Raw genomic sequence first — 22,356 nt, forward strand, 5'->3', positions numbered from 1 at the left:
TTTTTTCTGTGTTTAGGATAACTTACTTTCTGTTCACACGTATCTTACGTGCGCAATGTCTGTGTTCCTGAAATTACTGTTTCCACGAACATTGTACGTTCTTTCTAACGTAACGTACTTCTAAGGGTGTTCAGTTACTTTGAGTCAATGCTACAGCTGAAAAACAGAAAACATATTATTTGCAAGCGAAATGGCCTGGTTTAGTTCTGGGCTGTATTTGGAAATAAATATTAACCAGCTTAAACTGATGGAGTCTCCCATTGACTCGTATTAAAATGACTCAACTTGGCTCAGTTGTTGAGACGTTAGTCCAGTTTTTCAGAGCTTATCTGTAGTTGGAAATGTAACATGTTGAGCTTGCTTTCTGATGTGCCTCTAATATTTAATGCTGTCATTACAGGTTTGTTACAAGCACATCAGACTTTCTTTTCTGTACTCTCTCATAATATGAATCTGATGGAGTTCAGCCAAATTACATGCCCTACATATGTCTTTTGCAACACTTCTTTTGCATACTTTAACTGATCACATAGTCACTCCTTTCTAACTCCTGTGTAAGAGAGATCTTCAGGTAATAGATTTTAGATAGATAGGTAATAGGTATCTTCTAATAGATATCTTTGGCCATCTATTTTGCAAGCTTTACTGATTCCTGAGTAGCTGACACTTTCAAGGCCTTGTTTTGCCATTTTATACAAGCAGTGGGAAGGAATGCATAGGTTTGGCATGAAGGCACTTGGTCCAGCCACTATAATTTATCCATACGGAAGAGTGATAGTAATTGTCTGGTACATGTAGTATAAGTGCGCCCTTCTCCACAGACTGCTTTAATTTCTGGAGTTTGCAGTGGCTGTTGCCATCTTACATGTGACTTGAACTCAGTCACGGCATTGTAGGACAGTTCTTGACAACATGGGTTTTTTCCCTACAGTTCAATACTGCATTGTCATTGCATGCATACACAGCTGCATGCTTGCTCTTTTTATATCAGCAGTATTATACCAGCATAAATAAATGTATATATATATGCTGGTAATGCAGAATGATAGTGGGATTGAAACAGTAAAGTACTGTACTCTCAGAATTATTTGTACAGCCAATATTTAGCTATTGGAAATAAGCAGGTCATGCATTAGTAGCTTTAAGCTGTTATTTAACCCATGGTCCCTCCAGACTGCAAATTTATCTCTGCCATATTGGATGAAAATTCCTTTGTCTTTGAGCATTAAGAATTACTGCTAGGTAAAAAATGCTAAGCAGAAGTGTTGCAAGGAGGTGGCTTTGCTGGATATCATTTTTGGTAGAAGAATACAAAGGCCTTTCTACCATGCTACCATGAAATGACTGAATACTACTTATTAATTTTTCAGGACAGCTGAAGTTTGCAGAAATCATGGTTGATGGTAGTGAAGACCTTGGTTAGATTGACACACATCTTGCATAGGTATCTCTCTTTTTTTCTTTTTTTTTTTTTTTCCTCATTTCTTTTTAGTTTCAAAAAACATATTAACTGCACCCAAATCTGGCCAAAAGCCAAAGTGACTTTCTAGAAAAAATATTTTTGGCAATCTAGTTGGTAATTCTGACCATTTTAGAAAGGATTTTTCTAGCAGTTGGGAGAATTAAGGCTTCACTATAGCTATCGCAGCTTCAGCAGTCATCTTTCTGTTTTCTAGCGCTTTTTCAGATATGAATTAATACAAATCTTGTTTCATGTTTTTGTAGCTAGTTTTCTAATGTGAATTCAGTCAGCTATAGAATTTGCCTAAAGCACTTCAAGTCCTATGGTGGTTCTTCAAAAATGATAGGGGAATAAAGAGTGTGTTGAATTTTGACTGGGTGTAACTTAGTACCTTTTTAAAAGAAGCCTATTGCAGTATCTGGCAGATGGGTCTGGAAGAACTCAAAATGTCTTTTTTCTATCATAAACAAAAGTTAACTGTATGTGGTTGGTGCATAGGTCTAGCCTGTTTTTAAACACCTGTGAGAAGGAGAGAATATTCTTGCTTCCACAGACAGTCTGGTCTGTTGCTTCCCTAATCTTTACCACAGGACATCTTAATGTCTAGTGTTTATCTTGTTGGCTAAAAATCAACCTGGATATTCCTTATCCCATCACTGCATCTTTAAAAAGTTGGGAAATCGTCTGTCTGTAGACATTCTACAGCTTTTTTTGTTGCATGGCTTTAAGGGACAAGTGAAGATATGTCAACATTTAAATGAACGTGAATACCACTTAATCAGTTCAAATTCAAAACTGATTCCTTGGCCTATACTTACACTATCAACAAGCTCTTATCAACTTCTAGTTGAAAATACTGCTGTACAGAGTAAGGTCTACAACTAAAGTACTATTTTCAGTGTCTTAGATCAATTCAAACTTAATTCCAATATCCTAATTCACTAAATATGTAAATATTAGTGGTCACTCCATTGCAAAGATTGAAAACAGACTTAAAAAAAAAAAACAAAAACAACCTACTTCTGATAGTAGTTAGCAGAGTGAGAAATGTTTGTACTTCAACCTTGCCTGGAAAGTCTGAGGCCAGGTTTTGAAGTTTTTCTGGTGCTATAGGATGCCGATAGTTGCAGATTGAAATCCTTTACCAGCATCCTTAAGAATGTGACCAGATGGGTATTCATCAGTTCACAGATTACCGTTTAGTGATGTAATAATACAGTCATAATTCCGAAATATTTTTGATATTTTGTGAATTAATCACCTGAGGAAGTTTTGCTTTATTACTGTAATTAAATTCCCTTTTAGCTTTAGTTAACTGTATTTTGAATTAGTACACTTGGATGTAAAGCATGGTAACATTAATTAATATAAAAATGTCATTAAATATTGTTTATATTGTTACGTTTGTCTGAAAAGGTGTGCCAGATAGCATTTCCCTCCGTTTCCCCTTCTCTTCCCCACACTGGGGAGGCAAGAAAAGTCCCACGGCCTTACAGATCAATAGGTTTTAATGGCTTGTTAATGATCAAGATTAAGGATTTCCTTAAGATAATCCATTAGTAAAGCATGCACAGACTAAATGGATTTAAGCCAAGCTTTTCTCTTGGTAAATCCACAATCTTTAATCAAGGTGAAAAATCACCAATTAGAATATCAGTGTACCCGACTGGAGGCCTGACACTCTTTAGCAATTCCTGCCTGGAATACGTTGCTAATGTATTGCAGTTTCTCTGGGTATTTTCATTGAAAATGGGGAGTCTGTTATTAATAACAGCATTCATGTACACTGTTAAACATTAGAAAACTGTATATTCATGAGAAAGTTGAAGTGAAAAACTGAGGGCATGTGGATGTAGCTAGGTGTATTTGCAAAATACCAGTGCTGTCAGAAACAGTGGATGCTTTGCAGAGCATAGTTTAGCTTTCTTGCTTTTAGTAATTCTCTTTTGCCATTGGAAATACACTGGGCACAAGGGTTTCATTTTATCTCGTGGTAACTAATTGACCATTCAGATTAAATAAATACCTAGCATTTAAAGAAGTTTTGTGTTCTTTTTCTAGTGAACTTGTAAACTTTTTTCTGTCTAGGCATGACCTTAACAGTAAAACTTCATAACACATAGCTTTTCATATGGTTTACTTGTGCTTCTCTTTTTAACCATATTTTTATGTACATTGCATAATGTACTGCATATTGGATAAGTTGAACTGCTTTGGAATTACTTTTACTTAAAACAAAAAAAAAAAAAGGGGGGGGGGGCAAACAAAAAAACCCCAAACAAACAAAAAACCACAAACCAAACAAAACCAACCAAAAACACCCAAACTGGCATAAAGTCAGAAATATGGTCATCAGCTGGGGATGAGACTATGAGAATCACCAGCAAGGTTCCTGCAGAAGTGAGATGAGGCTGGGAGAAAGTTGGCTCTGTGTGGTCAAGTGGGACCACCCTTGAGTTTAAATCTTTTTTTGTGCCTGCTGAATCATGGGGAACTTCAGAGATGACCATTGGCTTTTACGTTTGCAAATACTGCAAGCAAACACTTGAGGCGAGTCAGACTGATGTCAGATAAGTCATTATTTGAATAAGAAAACTTGCTATTTGTTGACTTTGCTTTTAGTAAGTATTCGTGAACAGTATTCTGTTCACACCCTTTTGTGTAAGAAGCTGAGTCTGGACAGCAGATTCAGTATATTCAGGTACATACAATTTAAAATGTAGAGGATCAAGGCTTTATTTTGCATGTAACTTAACAGGTCTGGTTGAAGATCATGTGTTCAGTGTTTTTGGCAGGTAGTTACTGCAGTAGTGACTAGCACTACGTAAATAACTCCTTACAAATATAATAAACCTTTTTTCCCCCCTTCTCTTTCATAGGTAATGTACAAACGAATCCTGCAGCAAGCAGGTTTTATACAGTTTGCACAGCTTCAGTTCTTTGAAGCAAAAGAACTCTTCAGGTAATTGTGTGACAAGAACTTTATTAATTTATCTTCTTTAAATAAGGAGTTAGTGTTCTTGGTTTTAAAAACTTAATTGCTTGAATGTGTTTTGATGCAGATGTGAGTTCACTGTGATAAAATGGTTTTGTTGGGCGTAAAAACAGAGTAACACTGAAACAACTTTATAACTGAAGAGTTAATGCAACTGATTTTTTGGCATGCTAACATACAGTAGCATTAAGGCTGTAATCCTGTAATCTGAGTGTTGTACATGTAGAGATTTTTTTACTTTATGCCCATGAAGGTCAAGGCTTTATTATTGAGCCTGTGTTGTGATTTGAACCATCAGGTCATGCTACTGACAGAACTTGCTACTTCTTAGTTATTCTGCCTCTTAAAAAAAAGTCCTCATCTACTTGTGAGTTCCATCATAATGTAGATCTCAGAATTTCAAAACCAAACATCAAGTCTGAAAAGAGGGATTAAAAGGCAATTTCAGCTGCAGAAATCTGCAAAGTAGACATGAACACTTTAACTCTACTCTTGGTTAGAGGCTGGCCTTTCTAGTGTAGAGGCAGTAGGAGCTCTGTGTATAAATCAGAAAAACTTGCTATTCAAACCTCTTCTCAGAGGAAAGCTTCCCATGTTCAGATTTTTCTCTGTTGTGGTCCTCTATTGTTCATTTTGGCTGTTCCCATGCTTTGCAGTCGCTAGGTTCTGGAACAGGACACTTGCTACTTTTAAATTTGCTGTTGCTGCTGTCTCCCAGAATTTCATTCTTGTATAGATTTTTGTAGCCAAAGGACAGTATTTACTTTTTAAAAAGTTCTAAATAGGTGTTGCCATTGTGATGCTTCCTACTAGTTCATACTTCCTGGATGGTTTTGGAACTGTCTTTGGCAAGAAGTGAACAGCTCAGGGCATGTCCCATGCTTCAGTTACTTCACAACAGTAGGGAAGGGATGAGCCTGCTTGTGAGGATCTTTCACATTTTATTGCCTGCAGAAATCTGCTGTGTCATCTACTTCCATGGTTATAACTTGTTTCTTTTTGGAATTCGTTCCAATCAAGGTTGTGAAGGGAAAGGCTTTTTGAGGTTGCCGGTCACCGGATAGATAAGAACTATTTTTTAAAAGTTTTATTTGCAACAAAATAGTAACTAACCAGGGTTTCTTTTAGAGAACTGTCAGTTTATTATTTTGTTTTATCAACAGTATCTCCTGCATTTCAGGAATGCTCATCTTTAAAGATGAATTCTGAATAATGACTTTGACAGTGAAATAAAATATAAATTCTGATTTCTTGCTGTTCTTCTAAAGCAAGGCCTGGGAGGAGGAGTCATTCTAGCTGTGAAAATTGGGGAGTTGTTTGCCAGTTGTTTTTTCATGTGAAAAAACGTCTTGTTTTATTCTTCTGTCACAACATGCATTCTTCAGATGCTTGAGGAATTTCTTCAATCTAGGCTGGAAGAAAAATGTTTTGTGTAGCATATCTGTGTTACAACTTGCTCCTGGATAAAGTATAGATGCTCTTCACATGCAAAGTGGAAAAGCCACTGCATAGTATCTGACATAGATGTACACCCAAGACCTATGCCTGTACAAAAGGCTACTACTTATTGGTTGGTAGGATGCATAATCGGTATCCATGGTTTGTTTTCAGAACCTCCTTAAGAATTGAGCTGAAGGAGGAATCTGGTGCATTTCAGGGTTGGGGAAAACACTTTCATCATCCAAACACGTTCTGAAAGCTTTAGTTTTCTACAGGAAGTTGCTGTTTTCTACAGAATACGCTTGAACAGTCTTTGTGGCTTGCCTAAAAGGGTTCACTCTCTCCGTTTTTCTTGCCTCCATCAGAAGACTAGTTCCCGTAATGTATGGATGAAGTCTAGGACAGTCCTAGGAATGGCATTAAGGCTGTTCAGCTGGTTTTTGTATATGCCACAGAGCAGCTGTGGGATGTCAAAAGCAAAAGGCTGGCCAGTCTCTGAATTCTCAGAGCTTTCAATATCTAGAGGAGGGAAAAGAATGATAAACAAGTTTGGACAGAAAGAGCAAAAAAAATTCCAGATTTGTTCTGAATATATTTTCTCCAACATAGAAGGCAGTAACTTTCAGAAACTGACAACCTGTTAGTGTCCTGACCCTAGGCATATGCGAGCACACATTCCCAGTATGTTATTTTTTTGTGCCTATGTATACTTTTTCTTTCTTTTTGCTTCATCTAGTTTGACACTGTAATTGCAGAAGCGGCCAGCTTGATGTCCGGGAGCTGATCTCTCTCTACCCCTTCCTGTTGCCTACTTCCTCTTCATTTATACGGTCTCATCCCCCTCTGCATGAGTACGCGGACCTAAATCAGCTGACCCAAGGTGACCAGGAGAAGATGACAAAATGCAAACGGTTCCTCATGAGTTACTTGAATGAAGTCCGCAGCACTGAGGTTGCAAATGGCTACAAGGAAGATATTGACACAGCTTTACTCAAGCTATATGCAGAGGCAAATCATGAAAGCCTGCTGGATCTGCTAGTTTCGGAGAACTTTTGTCTTTTAACAGATAGTGCTGCCTGGCTGGAAAAACACAAAAAGTGAGTGGATTTTTGAGTGTTGCACCTTTGAGACCAGAGGGAAAATTGTCTTAAACGCTATGGGCTTCTAGAGCAATGTGTTCAGATCCTTGAAGTTTCTGTGCTTTCAGGTCCAAAAGACAACTTGGCCTGACTTGTCAGCATTTAAAAATGTTGGTGAAAAAGTATTAATTGACACTCTGAGGTAAAGGGAATGTGTTCTGTCTTGTGCTGGTAAATACAGAGTTCTCCCTGAAAGTTTCTGTGTCCAACACAAAAATAAAGGATTGGTACAAATGGGGTGGGGGAAGTGATTTGTTTACCCTTGTGACAATGTGAGAGTTGAATGGACGCAGTAGTGGTGCTTGGACAGAATGAAAATATGCCTTAAAGCATGCACTACCTTAGGCAGAAGCTATTAACCAGCTAGTGGCTTTAAAATTTTAGTTGCTTATTCAGGGAAAGAGATCTTGCTTTTGAATTGCATACTTTCTGTGCTCCCACTGATTCACCAAAAGGAGGTTGCTTTAAGATGACTGCAGATGACTTCAAATTGGAAATGACAGCAGGTGGAGAATTGACTGTCATTAAGCAGGAAACACTAGATAGTAAATGTGTAAAATACAAACTCCAGTCGTAGGTAGTGTCTCTGTCTTGGATTTAATTTCTTTAATCTTTAAACTGTGTGGTGCAGTAGTAGCAACTACAGTGGTGAGGAGAAGTCTTTAATTGTGGTTAGAATTAGGGTAGTTTCATTTATTTCCTCTTGGTAAGTATAGTTTGCATGGCAAACATGAATGGAATCATTCCATGAAGAGCCAGTACAGAACTTCAGCTGTGTTTTTATTACAGTACACAAAAAACCTCTGTAATGGCACTGTACAAACCCCTTCCTTGCCTGACTTGATTTCATGTTGCAGTAAAGAAAAAAATGGTTCTGATAGTAAAAGTTTTAAGTAAAACCATCATAAAAATGTGATTTAATGACGCTTGATTAACTGTTGGAGGAATATTTATTATTTGGAGCTCGGTGTTAAGTCCGTATATAAAATTCAAAGAACGGCGTTGGGATCATCTCTAATTTGACATATACTTTAAGTTGGAGCTAGTAACTAGAAATTGCCTCAGACAGGAGAGACAGACACATTTCTAGGACAGAACTTGTCTTCTTTGATTCTGAAAAAGAGCCTACAGGCAGTTGTTCAAGTGTAGACATGGCTGTGTACATGTCACTGTAAGCAATTATTTGTTATATTCTGTGCTAATCAAACCATAATGAAATTGGTAGGAAAGATCTAGCAATTTTAATATTATTTTCTCTTTCTATTCAGGTATTTTGCCCTTGGTCTCCTGTATCACTACAATGGTCAGGATGCTGCAGCACTTCAGGTTAGAATAAAGTTTTTAGTGTCATCTGTAAACCATTCCAAATACCAGTTTACCTCTGAGATAAAAATCTGAGGTGCTAATTTATCTGTTTGGAAAGTAGTAATGTGTATATATGAGAAATTTATGCTGAGATTTCCTTGAATAAATTAATATGCTAGATGTGAAAAACCTGAAGAGCTTACTGAAGATGACAGCTATGTAGATGCTCATATGCTATTTTTTAAGCAAAACTGTGCATACCAGACCATATGTTTGTACTCTTAAAAAATGGACAGAAGCACTAAAATAATCAAGAGATCACTTAAAAAGTTGCCTGAGGGACTTCAGGAACATATCCTGTACTGATTAGTCTGCATACACAGCAAAGCAGTATTGTAATCTCATGGCAGACACTGACAGCAACTGAGAGTTTATTTCCTTTTCCGATAATGGACAGTGAACACATTCTGCAAGAGCTGTGGGTTTCAGCTGGGTTAGTAATCCCTTTGGGGACCCTCCTCCTTCTGATGTCACTGAGACTATCAGTGGTCTGTAGACTGCAGACTAAGTAATTTTGTTATTCCTGTCTGCAAAACTTCATCTAGAAAAATTAATATGTTCTTGATCAATAAATAGCATGTATGACTTGGACCATATCCAATACCTTAAGTAGTTTGCCTTACTGTGTGGCTTTTTAAGTACATTAATCACAGTAACACTGTCAAATGCATTCAAGTCGGTTACGTAAATAGTAATTTCCTGAGCAGAAAACCAGTAAGGACAACAAAAACAGTATGTACTTTTGTCATGTGCAAGATATTTTTCTTCATGTTTCCGGGAACAAGGCTTATTGCTAAACTGGTCTGCTAGATGTGGCATCTTTTAATTCCAATTATAACATATATAAAAATGATATCACATGGTACTTAAAGTTCTTCAGTCAAAATGAAAGAAGAGAAAAAAAATCAGTTTTTCTTCTAAATTGTTTGTATCATTTGCTTTTAATCTTGCTTACACAGAACACATGAAAAGTATACCATGAATTGGAGAGGAAGACTTTATCAAAAGCTTTCTTTGTGATTAGTGTACCTCCTCTTGAATTGTTTGGCCAACCACTCTCAGAATGAGAATCCACATGATATGGCGTCTGAATTAGTTGAATATGGCAGGTACAAGAAAAGCCTGTGATGGAAAGGAGGCATAAATTTAGTGACCAGTGAGGTCCCTTGCAGTTGGGTGTTCCTAGGAGCTCTTTCTAACTCCACAAGTACCAACAGCTAATACTAAGTGTTGTAGTAGCTCACATAAATTTTGAGTTGGAAGAACTAGTACATGTTTTAAGCACTTTAATCTGTGTGTGTTTTTGTTGCAGTTATGGGTGAAAATAGTTGATGGAGACATTCAAGATTCTACACGTTCAGATCTCTATGAATATATAGTAGACTTCCTTACATTCTGCTCAGACCAAGATCTAGTGTGGAAATACTCTGACTGGGTTTTACAAAAAAGTGAAGAGGTTTGTGATTGGTGTACTTTTCACAGAACATCAGTATTTCCCTGCAGTGGTGTTTGAGTGTTCATTAACATTGTTCCATCTTGATAGCTAATTGGACCATTTTTGCAGAATCTTTAAGGCCAGTTAAATAGTGATCAACAGAAGAAAACTTCCAGGTTTCTCAATTCTTCTAAGTCCTTCTGTTAATAAGTGCCAGTGATAATTGCCTCTTTTTCTTCTGAAAACAAAGTTTAGGTCATTCTGTACAATGAAACATACAGCATGTCTTCTGTTTTTCTTCATATTAAGCAAGATAATTTTCAGATCTTAAAAGAAAAAAAAAAAATATCACCTAACAGGTTAACTGTTGCTGCTGTTTCTTTTTTAAAAGGATGCCAGGGAGAGGTGATAACTGTGTACACTAGGATGTGGAAGAAATAGCCTTCATTCAAGACAAAACCTCATTGCTACAAGAATTGACTTAATCCACCAAAATTAAAAAAAAATAATTTTGTAACACCCGTTAGTGTGGTGTGCTGTTAAATGGGATGCTTGATGCTGTATCAGACAGTCTGTGTTGTTAGAACTTGTCAGTGCCTAATTTGTATTAATTTATGGCTCAGTTATTACATGCAATGACAGATTTCTAAACTTTCATTTTGGTCATTATAGAAGTCTCTTACTCTGTGTATATCATCACATTTGATAAGGCTGTAAACATTCTGGTCTCTAACTTACACTTTCTTGCTGCAAGGCCTGAAGTCTCTTGTTCTGCTGTTATGCCAAACAGTTCAATATTTTTAGTGGCTGGTGGAGGTTGTGCCCAACACAAGGTTTATAGGCTGGACAATGTATAGGCTACAAATTGAGGTAATGGAGGTAGGAGTGAGTGAGATCACAATAAGCACCAAGTAGTGTAATGTTGGTGGTGTCAAGCAGGGTTTTGTGTTGTTTATCTTCCTGAATAATGTACTAACTAATCTGATAGTGCTATTAATTAAGTATTTAAAATAAGAAGGTAATGAAATGGTTGCCACTGAGTTCTTAAATGCAATTAACTCTCTCTAGGTTGGCGTACAAATTTTCACTAAAAGGTCTTTGGAAGAACAGGAGAAAAACAACATTAATCCAGATGATGTCATCAGTTGCCTTAACAAATATCCTAAAGCACGTGTTAAATATCTAGAACATGTAGTATTGGAAAGAAAAATAGAGGTGAGTGCTAAAAGAATACTAAAAGTAGGCATAGGATTCAGAATGCAGACTATGATGAACAGCTCTGAAAAAAGCCAAAGTCTAGAAGAAATAAGCATAATTTGAAGGCTTTCAGATGTACTCAGAGTAGGGAAGGAGTGGTTTTAAGATTTAAGTAGAAGATGAGGAGCAGATATCTGCATTATTTTTAACTTTTCAACTCGTATGATGGCAAGACAGTTGCTTACCTCCCCGCAGAGATTTGGGCTTTTTTATATCTGATTACTGCATACTTTTCTGTTTCGTAGTTGAGGCTCAAACCTCTATCTCATAAGATCATAGAAAAATGGTTGAGCAACTGCTAATCCTATTGCACTGTTGCAGCAATATACTAAAATTCGGAATTCAGTGTTTTACAAGTAGGTATGTTTTATTCTGTCCTTCTGGAGAGATTGAGCAATTAATGATGGAATTAAACCATGCATCTCTCACTGTAGAATTCCAAACCACACTCTGTATGTTGAATGTCCGAAAGATGTGTTCACAAGTCTAAGTGACAGTATAGTCTACCTTTGGGTTTTTAAGCACAATACAGAAGCAGCCAAGTGTTATGGTACTTGGATATGAGCCTTTTTAAGCACAGGAGAAGTTACTTTAACCTGCAAATAAAGCAAGGAAATTAATGTTGAAAGAACTCAGCAGAACTGATGACCATTTCACTAATTTACATTCTTCAAATACACATGCTAGATCAGTGGTTTCCCTCTGTCACTATTGCAGATACGTCAAGGTGTGTGACACCATGATGGATGAATGTACTAGTTTCTGATGTCATGAATGTTTTCAAATGAACTTTTTGAGTTAAACATAGTGCCTTGTAGAATATTTGTAACAAAAATAATTTATAATTAAGTCTAGTCTAACTGCTAGTAAAGGCTGGGTTATAAATTGATTTGGTCTTTAGGAGGTACTAGATTATTGTGAATGCTTTAGTGAGAATGTTTCAAACATTCAAATCATCAGCTTGTTTTGATGGATATTGGATAGTGGGTAACACAAAAAGCACTGTGTCTTCAGAGTGCTTGTCTACCTCTGGTGGCTTTCTCAAATTTTATTGCAGAAATAGAAAAGTTCAAAGAATGTACCTGAATATGAGGAATAATGAATTAGATCAAAATTACTCATTTTACAAGGGAAACAAAAGCAGAAGACACAGTGGAGATCATACTTGTACTCAAAGGAGAGACATCTGCTTTACTGCATTGACTTTCATTAGGTGAACTTTTGAAAGGAAATCATTTTTGCACAAGAAAAGCTATTTATAGAGCTTGTTTATTTAAGGTGAAGAGAGGTTTAGGAATAAGATGGTTCATATGTACATTTTAGAAATATCTGTATTAATGAAATAGAGAATCCCATGCTATAGGTATAATGTATTTTGTGAGGCTGGTCTGAATAAGTTGTCTATCTGCATGAACGAAAGACTTTCTGATTAATTTGAATTAAATAAATGAATTAAAAGACAGTTCTATGTAATTATGTAAATATTCATCACTGTTACTGGTAGGGAGAAGGGGTTGTCTTTGTAAACTGAGCTAACATTGCTCTTTTTATCTGTAGAAAGAAAAGTACCATACTCATCTAGCTGTCTTGTACTTGGAGGCAATACTTCAGCTAAAATCTGTGACCACAGATAATTGTACAGAAACAACTGAACTGCTGTTTAAACTACGCAGTCTTCTTCAGAAATCTGATCTGTATAGAATTCACTTTATTTTGGGTAAGATGCATGCTGTCTATTATAAATGTGTCCTGGTTTTGGCTGGGGTAGAGTTAATTTTCTTCCTAGTAACTGGTACAGTGTATTTTGGATTTAGTGTGAGAATAATGTTGATAACGCACTGGTGTTCTAGTTGTTGCTAAGTAGCGCTTATCCTAAGTTAAGGATTTTTCAGTTTTCCGTGCTCTGCGAGCAAGCAGGTGCACAAAGAAGCTGGGAGGGAGCTTGGCCAGGACAGCTGACCCGAACTAGCCAAAGGGATATTCCATACCATAGAACGTCAAGCTCAGTATGTAAACTGGAGGGAGTTGGCCGGGGGGGATGGATTGCTGCTCGGGCATCGGTCAGCGGGTGGTGAGCAACTGCATTGTGAATCGCTTGTCTTTTCTTGGGTCCAATTTCTCTCTCTTTGTGATGTTCCTTTTCATTACTATTATTATTATTGTTATTATTATATTATTTTATTTTAGTTATTAAGCTGTTCTTATCTCAACCCATGAGTTTTACTTTTTTCCCTGATTCGCCTCCCCATCCCACTGGAGGGGGGAGGAGTGAGTGAGTGGCTGCGTGGTGCTTAGTTGCTGGCTAGGGTTAAACCACGACAAAATGCTATATGTTAGTTCCAGCAGGAAACAAAATAAAGTCCTCATAAGGATAGAAAACTAAAAGATCTGAGGTTTCTAGGTGTATTTTGTTGATGGGCTTACCATCTGTGTTTCTGACAGACACAAGTTAATTTAGAAAGCCTGTCTGTTAGTGTTGTCTTTGATCTCCCATAGCTCATGAGGTACAATGGTATGTTTGCCACTGCATCAAAGGCAGAATACCATAACTAGCTAGAAAAAATATCTTCATACAATTATCTTATTAATTTATAGTCAGTTTCTTTTTAATGATGAGCATGTAACTTGTGACAATCTTTTGCAAATGGAAGACTTACAGGTTTATTTGTGAAGCAGTCTGTTTCTCAGTGAACTGCAGTGAAGCTTTGAGGAATCTGATTACCGAGGACTTTTTTGTTGTCCATAACCCACTCTCACCCTGAAAGCTGGGGTTCATGCTAAACAAAAATATGAGCATCTTTTTGAGTGACGAGTGCAACATACCTCTTAGTGTTGATATAAGGCAAGCAACAGTTGAGTAAAATGTTTTCCTTGGCCAATGCTTATAGTGGCTAATTTTTAATGTTTCATCCACCAGAACAATGGGGTGACTCGTTATTGTACTGAAAGATGTGAAGTGTTTTTCTGAAATTCAGTGGAAAAATCCAGTGGAAGTGGAAATAAAAATAGATGAGTAGCAACTAAAATAACTTACCAATGTTTAATGTCCCCTTGCCTTTCCAGTCAGCAAAGTGTTATATGACAGATGAAGTACAAGTATAACACAGTCATTGAAACTCTTGCTTTTTCATCCTTTAATTTTTAACCAAATTTTTAAGGGCAAGAGTTACAAGATGGATTATTTTCTTGAAATCCATGTACTCCAAAACACAGGATTTCTTACATGACAATTCTTATCTTACATGAAGGTGAGATCAATGCATGCTAGAGTGTTCCTCCTTGATGACCAAAATATTTTGGAGAGAAAAACATTGTATTTCCATACCTTATACAAAGGCCTATGCCAAATCTTTATCACCTTTACAATAAAAAGAGGATTTTCTACTTTATCTTGAAATGCCAGATGAACTTGCCATTCCCCCTGCCTGTCGCTGACATTTTAACTTTAAACTGTCAGACTGGATTAAGGGTTTGTAGTGTCCTTTTCTGAAGGGGAAGTACTATGTGATCTTTATTGTCTTTTATGGACTTTAAACTATTCTGTAATTTTCTATAATATTGGGAGAAGCAGAGGTTAAAAATATTGCGGCTTCATCTTACAGTTTATCATACGTGGTAGCAGTGTGCACAGAAATGTGCAAGACTGACATGCTAGAATTTAAAAGATGTCAGTGACCCTGGGTTTATCACTTGTTATTTAGTCATTTCTTTTTCCCGTATTTTGTGGTGCTCTTTTGTTAGAGATAGGTTTCTAGGCATTCTTGGACATACAAACATCTGTCCTCTGTATAGCTGCCAGCACCCCTGCAAAAATAGCAGGAGTTGGGTTTTGCGGGCTTGTTTGCATTGACTCTGGGAGAAGGAGTAGTCGTCTTCACCACTGAGCAAATTTTGCCTTGTTCCTCATTTAACAGACAAAATCCAGGGCACAGACCTTCATATGGAAAGTGCAATTTTATATGGAAAACTAGAAGAACATGAGAAGGCTTTGCATATCCTTGTCCACGAGTTAAAGGACTTCCATGCTGCTGAAGAATACTGTATATGGAACTCTGAGAACAGAGACACGCAGTACAGACGGAGGCTTTTCCATATGCTGCTGTCAGTGTATCTAAATCCAGGCAGTTCGGATTGTGCACTAGTCATGGCTGCTGTGGATCTCTTGAACAACCACGCTGCTGAATTTGATGCGGCTCTAGTTCTGCAGGTGGTGCCTGACAGCTGGTCAGTGCAGCTCCTCTCCCCATTCCTGGCTGGAGCAGTGAGGCAAAGCATTCATACAAAAAGAATGACTCAGACTGCACTTGGGTTAGCACAAGCTGAAAACTTAATCTACAAACATGAGAAGGTAGGTTGTTGGTTTTTTTAGAGGCACTTTGAAGCTTTACAATTAAGTCCTTTGATACATAATAATCAGAAGCAGTTTGAAGAATTAGGACAAAGTTGTCTCCATGTCCTTGGCAATTTTACTTGCTGCATTTAGTTTTTTGCCATGACTACTAGATTCAAACTTAATTTTATGCTTTCTCTGTAAAACAAAAGGAAAGGTGGGGGCCTTGAAATGGGAACAACTTTGATGAACTTCTGGGCTGAAGGAAAGTGAATCTGGGATTTACAGATTAACGAAGTTATTGCAGAAACTTAACAAATGTGAGTTAGCATTTGTTCACTAGGATTGAGACCTGTCAGAATTTGCAAAAAAGTTTACCTGGCACTTAGTATTAATTGAAGCTTGTTAATAGCTTTTGTTAGTGGTAAATTCACTTGTGAAGCTTTCTTCTATTCCTAGCTAGAGCTGTATGTTTAAAGCTCCCAGCAGATTCTTAAATCTGTTTAGTTCTAACAATGGTATATCCAGCAGAATCTGTCTGGAATAAAAATGGATCAGTGCTCAGTTTGCTGTGGAGTTGTCCTGTGACCTTGTTTGGGAAACTGCATCGGGTTTTCTATTCCATTAAATGTGTGAGTGCTTTCCTTTATGAAACAAACAAAGAAGAAAAAAAAGAAGGAAAAAAAAAAAGCCGTACATGAGAGGAGGCATGAAAATGAATGAGTATGAATGTGGAAATTGAATTCAAGTTAAATAGTTCAAGCTATCTTTTCCTACTACCTCTCTCATTGGCCAGGTTTGTCCATTTGGTACAGTTGAAATTATTTGCCTCATAATTTCCCTTCCTTTCTTGCGAGGTTCATGTTTGGATTTTTTCCCTCTCTTTAGGTTAAACAAAAAGGAACCCCAATTCTTCTTTCGGACAAAAAGGTCTGTCAGGTGTGCCAAAATCCTTTCTGCGAGCCTGTATTTGTAAGATACCCAAATGGGGGTATGGTCCACACGCACTGTGCTGCAAAGAAACATCTGAATTCAAACATGACTCATCACTCTTCCAGCTCCAGCAATCAGACTTGAAATATGTTCCGGTCCCACAGGTTCCCATGACTTATACCCCATTGAAAGTGGGCTGGAAAAAAGAACAAAGTGCAGCTACTTTAGGTATAAATCAAGATGAACAGCTAGTCTTTGGGTTAATGGGAAGACTTCCAGTAAATATGAAATATTGCCACTTATCTTTTTGATTTCTAATGAATGTAGATAGAAAAGAAAATTCACTACCAGAAATGGAGAGGTGCAAATATAGGCTCTTCTGTATATAGTAATAAACGGTTAAAGAAAATGAGCCTTTTCTTCACAGTAAGGATGAATGTTATGGAGACAAGGCAAACAGTTATTTTAAGAAATGTCGCTTTGCACTGAATGTGGTGTTGATAAATTTGTAGAGGTGGAGATGGCATCTATTGCAGTTGGAATTCTTGGAACGTTACGTGACAAGACTGGCATCATGCAGCTTACTATCAAGACAAAAATGTGCGTGGTTATAATGTTTGCTGCAGCATGTCCTCTTTTTGGGCTGGATTCTCTTCCCCAGGATCACATTATGAACTTGATTTTCGCTCTACAAATTGTTGGCTTTTGATGCACTTTTTAGTCCTTTCGGCCCTCCCCCGCCGCTATATAGAATTTAAATATAAACACTGGTCCGTTAGGTTTCTACTCCTACAGTTACTGTAATAAACTGAGTGGAAACTGATAGCCTCAGTCACACAGCTGTACTTGGAAGAAAAAAAAAAATTAAGTCAGATATATCTGGTCAGACTGTAGTCACTTTTATATGGGGGAAGAGACCTTAACTTTAATATTGATTTATTTATTAATATGCAAATATACTGTACATACAGTTGAATAAATTGATATTATATCATTCTAGACTTTCTTCGGAGGATAAAGGTGTAGCTGATACATAAGTGTACAGGTTATGTGCTAAATGTTTGCTATAACATACCTTAGGCAGATTGGAACTCCACAAGAATAGATTTTAGTACTTGTGGATAACTTTGTGCAATCAAGATCACGGAAAGAAGGTATAATTGGGAAGAAATCTACAAAGGTGCACTACAGTGGTACTGGATTGTTACATTCTAGAAAACATTCTGTAAACTAAAGTGTTTCGAATAACAACAAAAACCCTTAACTTAACTGCCCTGATAAGTATTCACATTGCTCTTTAACCATTTTAAAGTAATCAGTTTAAAAGAAGCAGCTTCCCACAAGAGAGGTTCAAAAATGATGACTTTAAATAAAAATTAAGTATTTCAAAGTCAGAGTATTTCTTTTAATTCTATAAAGCTCTAATAAATGCCAAGCTTACTGGCCAGCATGCCACTGAGTTAGTATGGCTGCTCTGTTTCAGCATTCCAAATCAGAGTGAAGACTTTCAGCAAAATGAGGTGTCTGCATGGTATCTTCTAGATGCAGTCTCAGCAGAGGTCTCCTGATACAGAAAGGTTGGCTTCTGAAACAGCCTTGTAAGCATAGTGCTGCCTCCAGGAAAGGTCAACCAGACTACATCCAGGGGAAAAAAATACCCATTTCTTTGTCTTCGAAGCAAAAGACCTTTGGATCTTTCTCTTCCCTGAGATAGAAATTAGAAAAGTGTAGCTGTTGTGTTGCATTTTAGAAAATAAATAAAATCCAAGTAAGGAATTTTGTAGCACTTTCTACTGAGACGTGTAAGCCGTGTTTAGTGAAAGGCACCTTCAAAAGAGACAAATGTGGGCATTTCTGACTTAATTCTGGCATGAGTGATTCTCCTGTGGCACTGGTATGAGTAGATTCTTCTGTATCTTGTATTCATGGTTTTCAAACATTGTGTGTACAACTGGCAATGATGACATAGACAAATTTGTGGTCCCCTGTCCTCAAAATTCTTGCTGATAGAGACAAAGTGATTTTTACAAAGATGTGATAAGCCTTTTGTGTACAGTAGCATGCGATTCATAAGAAATACTTTCTTTTGCTGCAAGCATCCTCAGTATGCTCTTTGTTAAGGAGGTACTAAAACAAAGACCAGTCTCCATGATTAAGACTAATTCTAGCCACCAGGTAGTGATGAACTTAGTCTTGTCAACTAATGTTGCAATGGAATGGAGATCATATCATTCCAGACCACAAGAAAGTTCTTAATTGTTATTGCATGAAAAGGTATGTCTGTAAAAGATTCAACATTTGTTTATTAATATTTAATATTTTTTCAGATTTGTACTTTGGCTAAAATGCAGCAGTAACAATAATTGTACATACAGAACAAATACAGAAATCAGAGTAATGCAAGGTAGCATATCTGGAAGCATAGGTGACCAAAAGGGTGATTAATGTTTAAGTTGGGGGATCTAATTCTTTTAGCCCCCCAGAAACGTGGACTGGAAAAATATTTGATTCATACATTGTTACCTGTTTCTTTGTTAAATTTTTATACTAGAACTCATTTGGATGAATTAATATGGAAGTCCCATGGTAACAAAAAGAAAAAGCACAAAAACTAATGGGAGGCTGAGGTAGAGCAAGAGCTCAGCAGGGAGGTGGCAGGTGGAGGATGCTCTTCCAGTGTGCATGCAGCGTTTGAGCAATTGGATAACACTCGACCAGAGGAGATGACAACCTGCGTCCAAGTGGTGCGTGAAATTCTGTACTTTATCACCAGGAAGTTTATGAAAAGTGTGCATTCAGATTTCCTTAGGTAGGACAAGTACAACACCCCTTGGGTAAGAGAACTTCACATTGGAGAACCTGAGTTCATTCCTCCTTTTCCTTTGGCGCTGTCAGTTTGCTCATTTTTGTTTTATGTACCTGAAGTCCCGGACAGCATCGCTACTGTGGTAAGTTGTTCTGCAGCAGCAAGGAGGGAATGAATGGTAATCTGGTTATTAATTGCTACTGGATACGTGAAGGAGGAGAGGCAGGGAAGAGGAATATTTCTTTGACCATCCTTCTAATTTGGAAATTAAATGGGTTGTGGGAGTTTAAGCTTGATGCAATCCTTTTCTTTCCAGTTTGGGAATGTGGTGTCTTAGACCTGCCCTTGGAGAGAGGAGATTCTGTCAGACTATTTCTTCTTAATTTAGCTCTTGCTAACTTATTTGTGTTTGTATCTCATCTCTCTCACTTTTTTGTTCCAGTGATTCTCCTTCAACTCTGTATGTGTGAAAACCAAAACAGTAGCACAGATTTTTTTTTTTTTTTTTTTTTTTTTCCCCATGTGAGAGTGCACCTGTGATTCAGGACATAATAAATGAGATTAGTCTCTCACACAGATGCTTTTGCAGATAGAGGCATGTTTGCTTAACATGTAGCTTCTAATTACAGAAATATTGCAGCTCTGACTTTTTTTAGCCATCCTCCGTTACAGTTGCTGATACATACAAAAAGCACTCGTTAAACCCTTTCTATTCTTTCGTATCTCCACACTTCCTCACATAAGAATTACCTGATGTGTATATGTCATCATATGCAGTTTTTCCCCTCTCTAAGTCAAAAAGAGAGGAAAAATACTAATGAGAAAAAAATTGCCCAGAATCTGGCACTCTGCTTGAAATAAGATTAATGGCTGTACATCTATGAGAAAGAATTCAGTTAGATCTTAATTTCTGTCACTTAAAGGGCTAAGTTATCACACTGATAATATTACAAGAATACTGATCTCAAAATCTGGAGAAAATAAGCAATTGGTATTTGTTACACAGAGTGTACCACAGGTACCTGTGAACTGACTTCTTCAGGCAGCCTGTACTTCGGTGGCTCAGGTGGGCACAGGAGTCTGGATTGCAATGAGAACTTCTCTCTTTGCTCCCCCTGCTCCCAGTCTCCAGCCTTTGTTACCTGATTGTCACTCTTCTAGCACTTAATTGACATGGGTGTAAATCTTGAGAGCTCTGGGTGGACTCCTGAGCACATCTCTCTTTGTTCTATAAAATGTCACTTTATTATATCAACCATGTGAAACCGTAATAATGTCAACTGTGGAAAGGTGGTGGTAGGGATGGAGTAAGCGTATCTTTTCCGAGACCTTTATTACGTGTTTGAACACACAAGCATTATCTTGACTCTGAATCTTTATAACAACGTCTGTTCTTTGCAGGACTGCTATCCTGAATGACATTAAAAAATACTCTGTTTATACAGTTGTATCAAGAAGTAACTTTATTTTATTACTCTTCCCAGTTTGCTGCAGTCTCTATTCAGCATAGCTCTAAGTCTTTTATTAACATCCTGCTGTTTATAATAAGCAGCAACTCATACGTTTTCGTTGTGAGCTCTCCTCCTATTGCCTATATTTACTAATTAATTTTTCTCTTGCTGTACAACACTTTGGGGCTTATGCCTTGTGAACACTGATAATTAAATGTGCTGCTACTTTTAAAGGGAAAAGAAGTAGTTAATGACATTCTGTAATGTCTGATTGATTACAAAACTGAAGTTCCCCTGCAGTAGATTTGTTCAGATGGAAATCTGTACTGTTAACGCTTTCTGACTTAATGGTTATGTTGGTGAACATATACAGCAGTATGTGGAATGTACAGATGTGTAAATATGTTGATTTTTAATAAAAAAATCTTTTAATTATGTTTCTGTCATTGATTCCTAGATATATAAACCCTGGGATGTGAATGGCCAAGTGAAGGAGAAAGATTGTTCAGTGGTAAATAGAGGATTCATCTGGGTGACTGACAGAGGTGGTCAGATGAAAAGGCTGAATTAAGCAAGTGCAGCGTATTAATGGAGATCAACAGGCATTCTTAAGCTAGTGAATTTTTCTTTTGGGAAGAAGTTTTACTTTATTTTTACCTCCTCTTTGACTGAATCTGGGTTTTTACAGATTCGGGTGAACGTGACTACTGCCGTTCCAGATTTGGAAGATCTTGATCTGCCTATGTGTAGCTGAAGAAATCCTTTCTGTGATTAAAGCCGATGGTTACGTGGGGGTCTGGTCAGTAACGGGTGCATGGACATCCTGGAGCAATGCAAACAGAAGTACTAAAACATTTTAAGCGGAAGACCTCAGAACAGAGCCAGTGTTGATCTGGGAGCATAGGCTGGTAGTTGAGAGGAGTAAAAGCAGATGCTCTTTGCAGAGACACCTCTGGGACCAGGTAGAAAGTTAACTTCATCTGCAGCTTCTCTACTGGGGCACTCTTTAGTAAAAACAAATTTAGGGAAAACAAAGATGCAAGTGCTACCAAGGCTGGATGGTATTTATTTTTATTACTGGAAATCCCTAGTTCAAACTTACGAGGCCAAAAGCAAAGTTACTGCCGGAGCCTAGCCCGTGTCCCCCAGGAAAAGGGGATTATTACATCCTTGCAATGTGGAAACTACAGCAGGGAGCTGGTGTTCCTCATCTTCCTCCTCGCTGTTCAGGAGTAATGGCCCTGGCTCAAAGCAAACTTCAGGGCCAAGGGGCCAGGTGTCCCCTTCTTCCCGCTTCAGCAGAAGGGGCCAGGACCACCACGGTGGCACTGTAGGACCCGCTGATGAGGAAACCTCAGGAAAGGGAGGGTGGTAAGCCAAGGAAACCGGTGTGATCTCCAAGGGGAGGCAGTGAGGGAGGAATGCAAAGGACAAGTACAGAAAAAGGAGGAGTCTGTGTTTAGGACATGCAGGTGTGACCTAATTCAGCTTGTTTCCAGCCCCACTCTGCATGTGCTTGGGTCTTCTCTCCCTGCATCTTCCCTGCCCGTGATACAGGGCAGATCCTGTACGTGACCAAACGTACTGAGGATGCTGGCTAGAAGGTGTAGGCAAGTGGTGGCCTTTGGGTAGCGAGAAGTGGGAAAACTGGATGAAATGTCTCTCAGCCCTGAAAAACCATCACTGGAAGGAATTTAAGAGATGTGGCAGTAACCAGGCAGGGGGAGAAGTTGTCACTGCTAG

The 22,356-nt window shown here is 37.8% G+C and overlaps 1 protein-coding gene across 4 annotated transcripts in view; it reads left to right on the plus strand.

Annotated features, from left to right (window-relative positions):
* Positions 1-21,048, plus strand: part of TGFBRAP1 (transforming growth factor beta receptor associated protein 1) — a 33,856-nt gene extending 12,808 nt beyond the window's left edge. For 2 of the 4 annotated variants that reach the window (XM_029999296.2, XM_041119423.1), the window contains exons 5-12: positions 4,342-4,424; positions 6,653-6,994; positions 8,305-8,362; positions 9,714-9,857; positions 10,905-11,051; positions 12,651-12,810; positions 15,008-15,441; positions 16,312-21,048. In XM_029999296.2, the coding sequence (XP_029855156.1) occupies positions 4,342-4,424; positions 6,653-6,994; positions 8,305-8,362; positions 9,714-9,857; positions 10,905-11,051; positions 12,651-12,810; positions 15,008-15,441; positions 16,312-16,500 (1,557 nt within the window). In that variant the 3' untranslated portion in view covers positions 16,501-21,048. Of the gene's footprint in view, positions 1-4,341; positions 4,425-6,652; positions 6,995-8,304; positions 8,363-9,713; positions 9,858-10,904; positions 11,052-12,650; positions 12,811-15,007; positions 15,442-15,635; positions 15,986-16,280 lie in introns of those variants that run through there. The other 2 variants (XM_041119424.1, XM_041119425.1) reach the window with 2 other exon arrangements.
* The last annotated feature ends 1,308 nt before the right edge of the window (positions 21,049-22,356 follow it).

The sequence above is a fragment of the Aquila chrysaetos genome, chromosome 23 (assembly GCF_900496995.4).
Source record: "Aquila chrysaetos chrysaetos chromosome 23, bAquChr1.4, whole genome shotgun sequence".
Classification (NCBI taxonomy): domain Eukaryota; kingdom Metazoa; phylum Chordata; class Aves; order Accipitriformes; family Accipitridae; genus Aquila; species Aquila chrysaetos.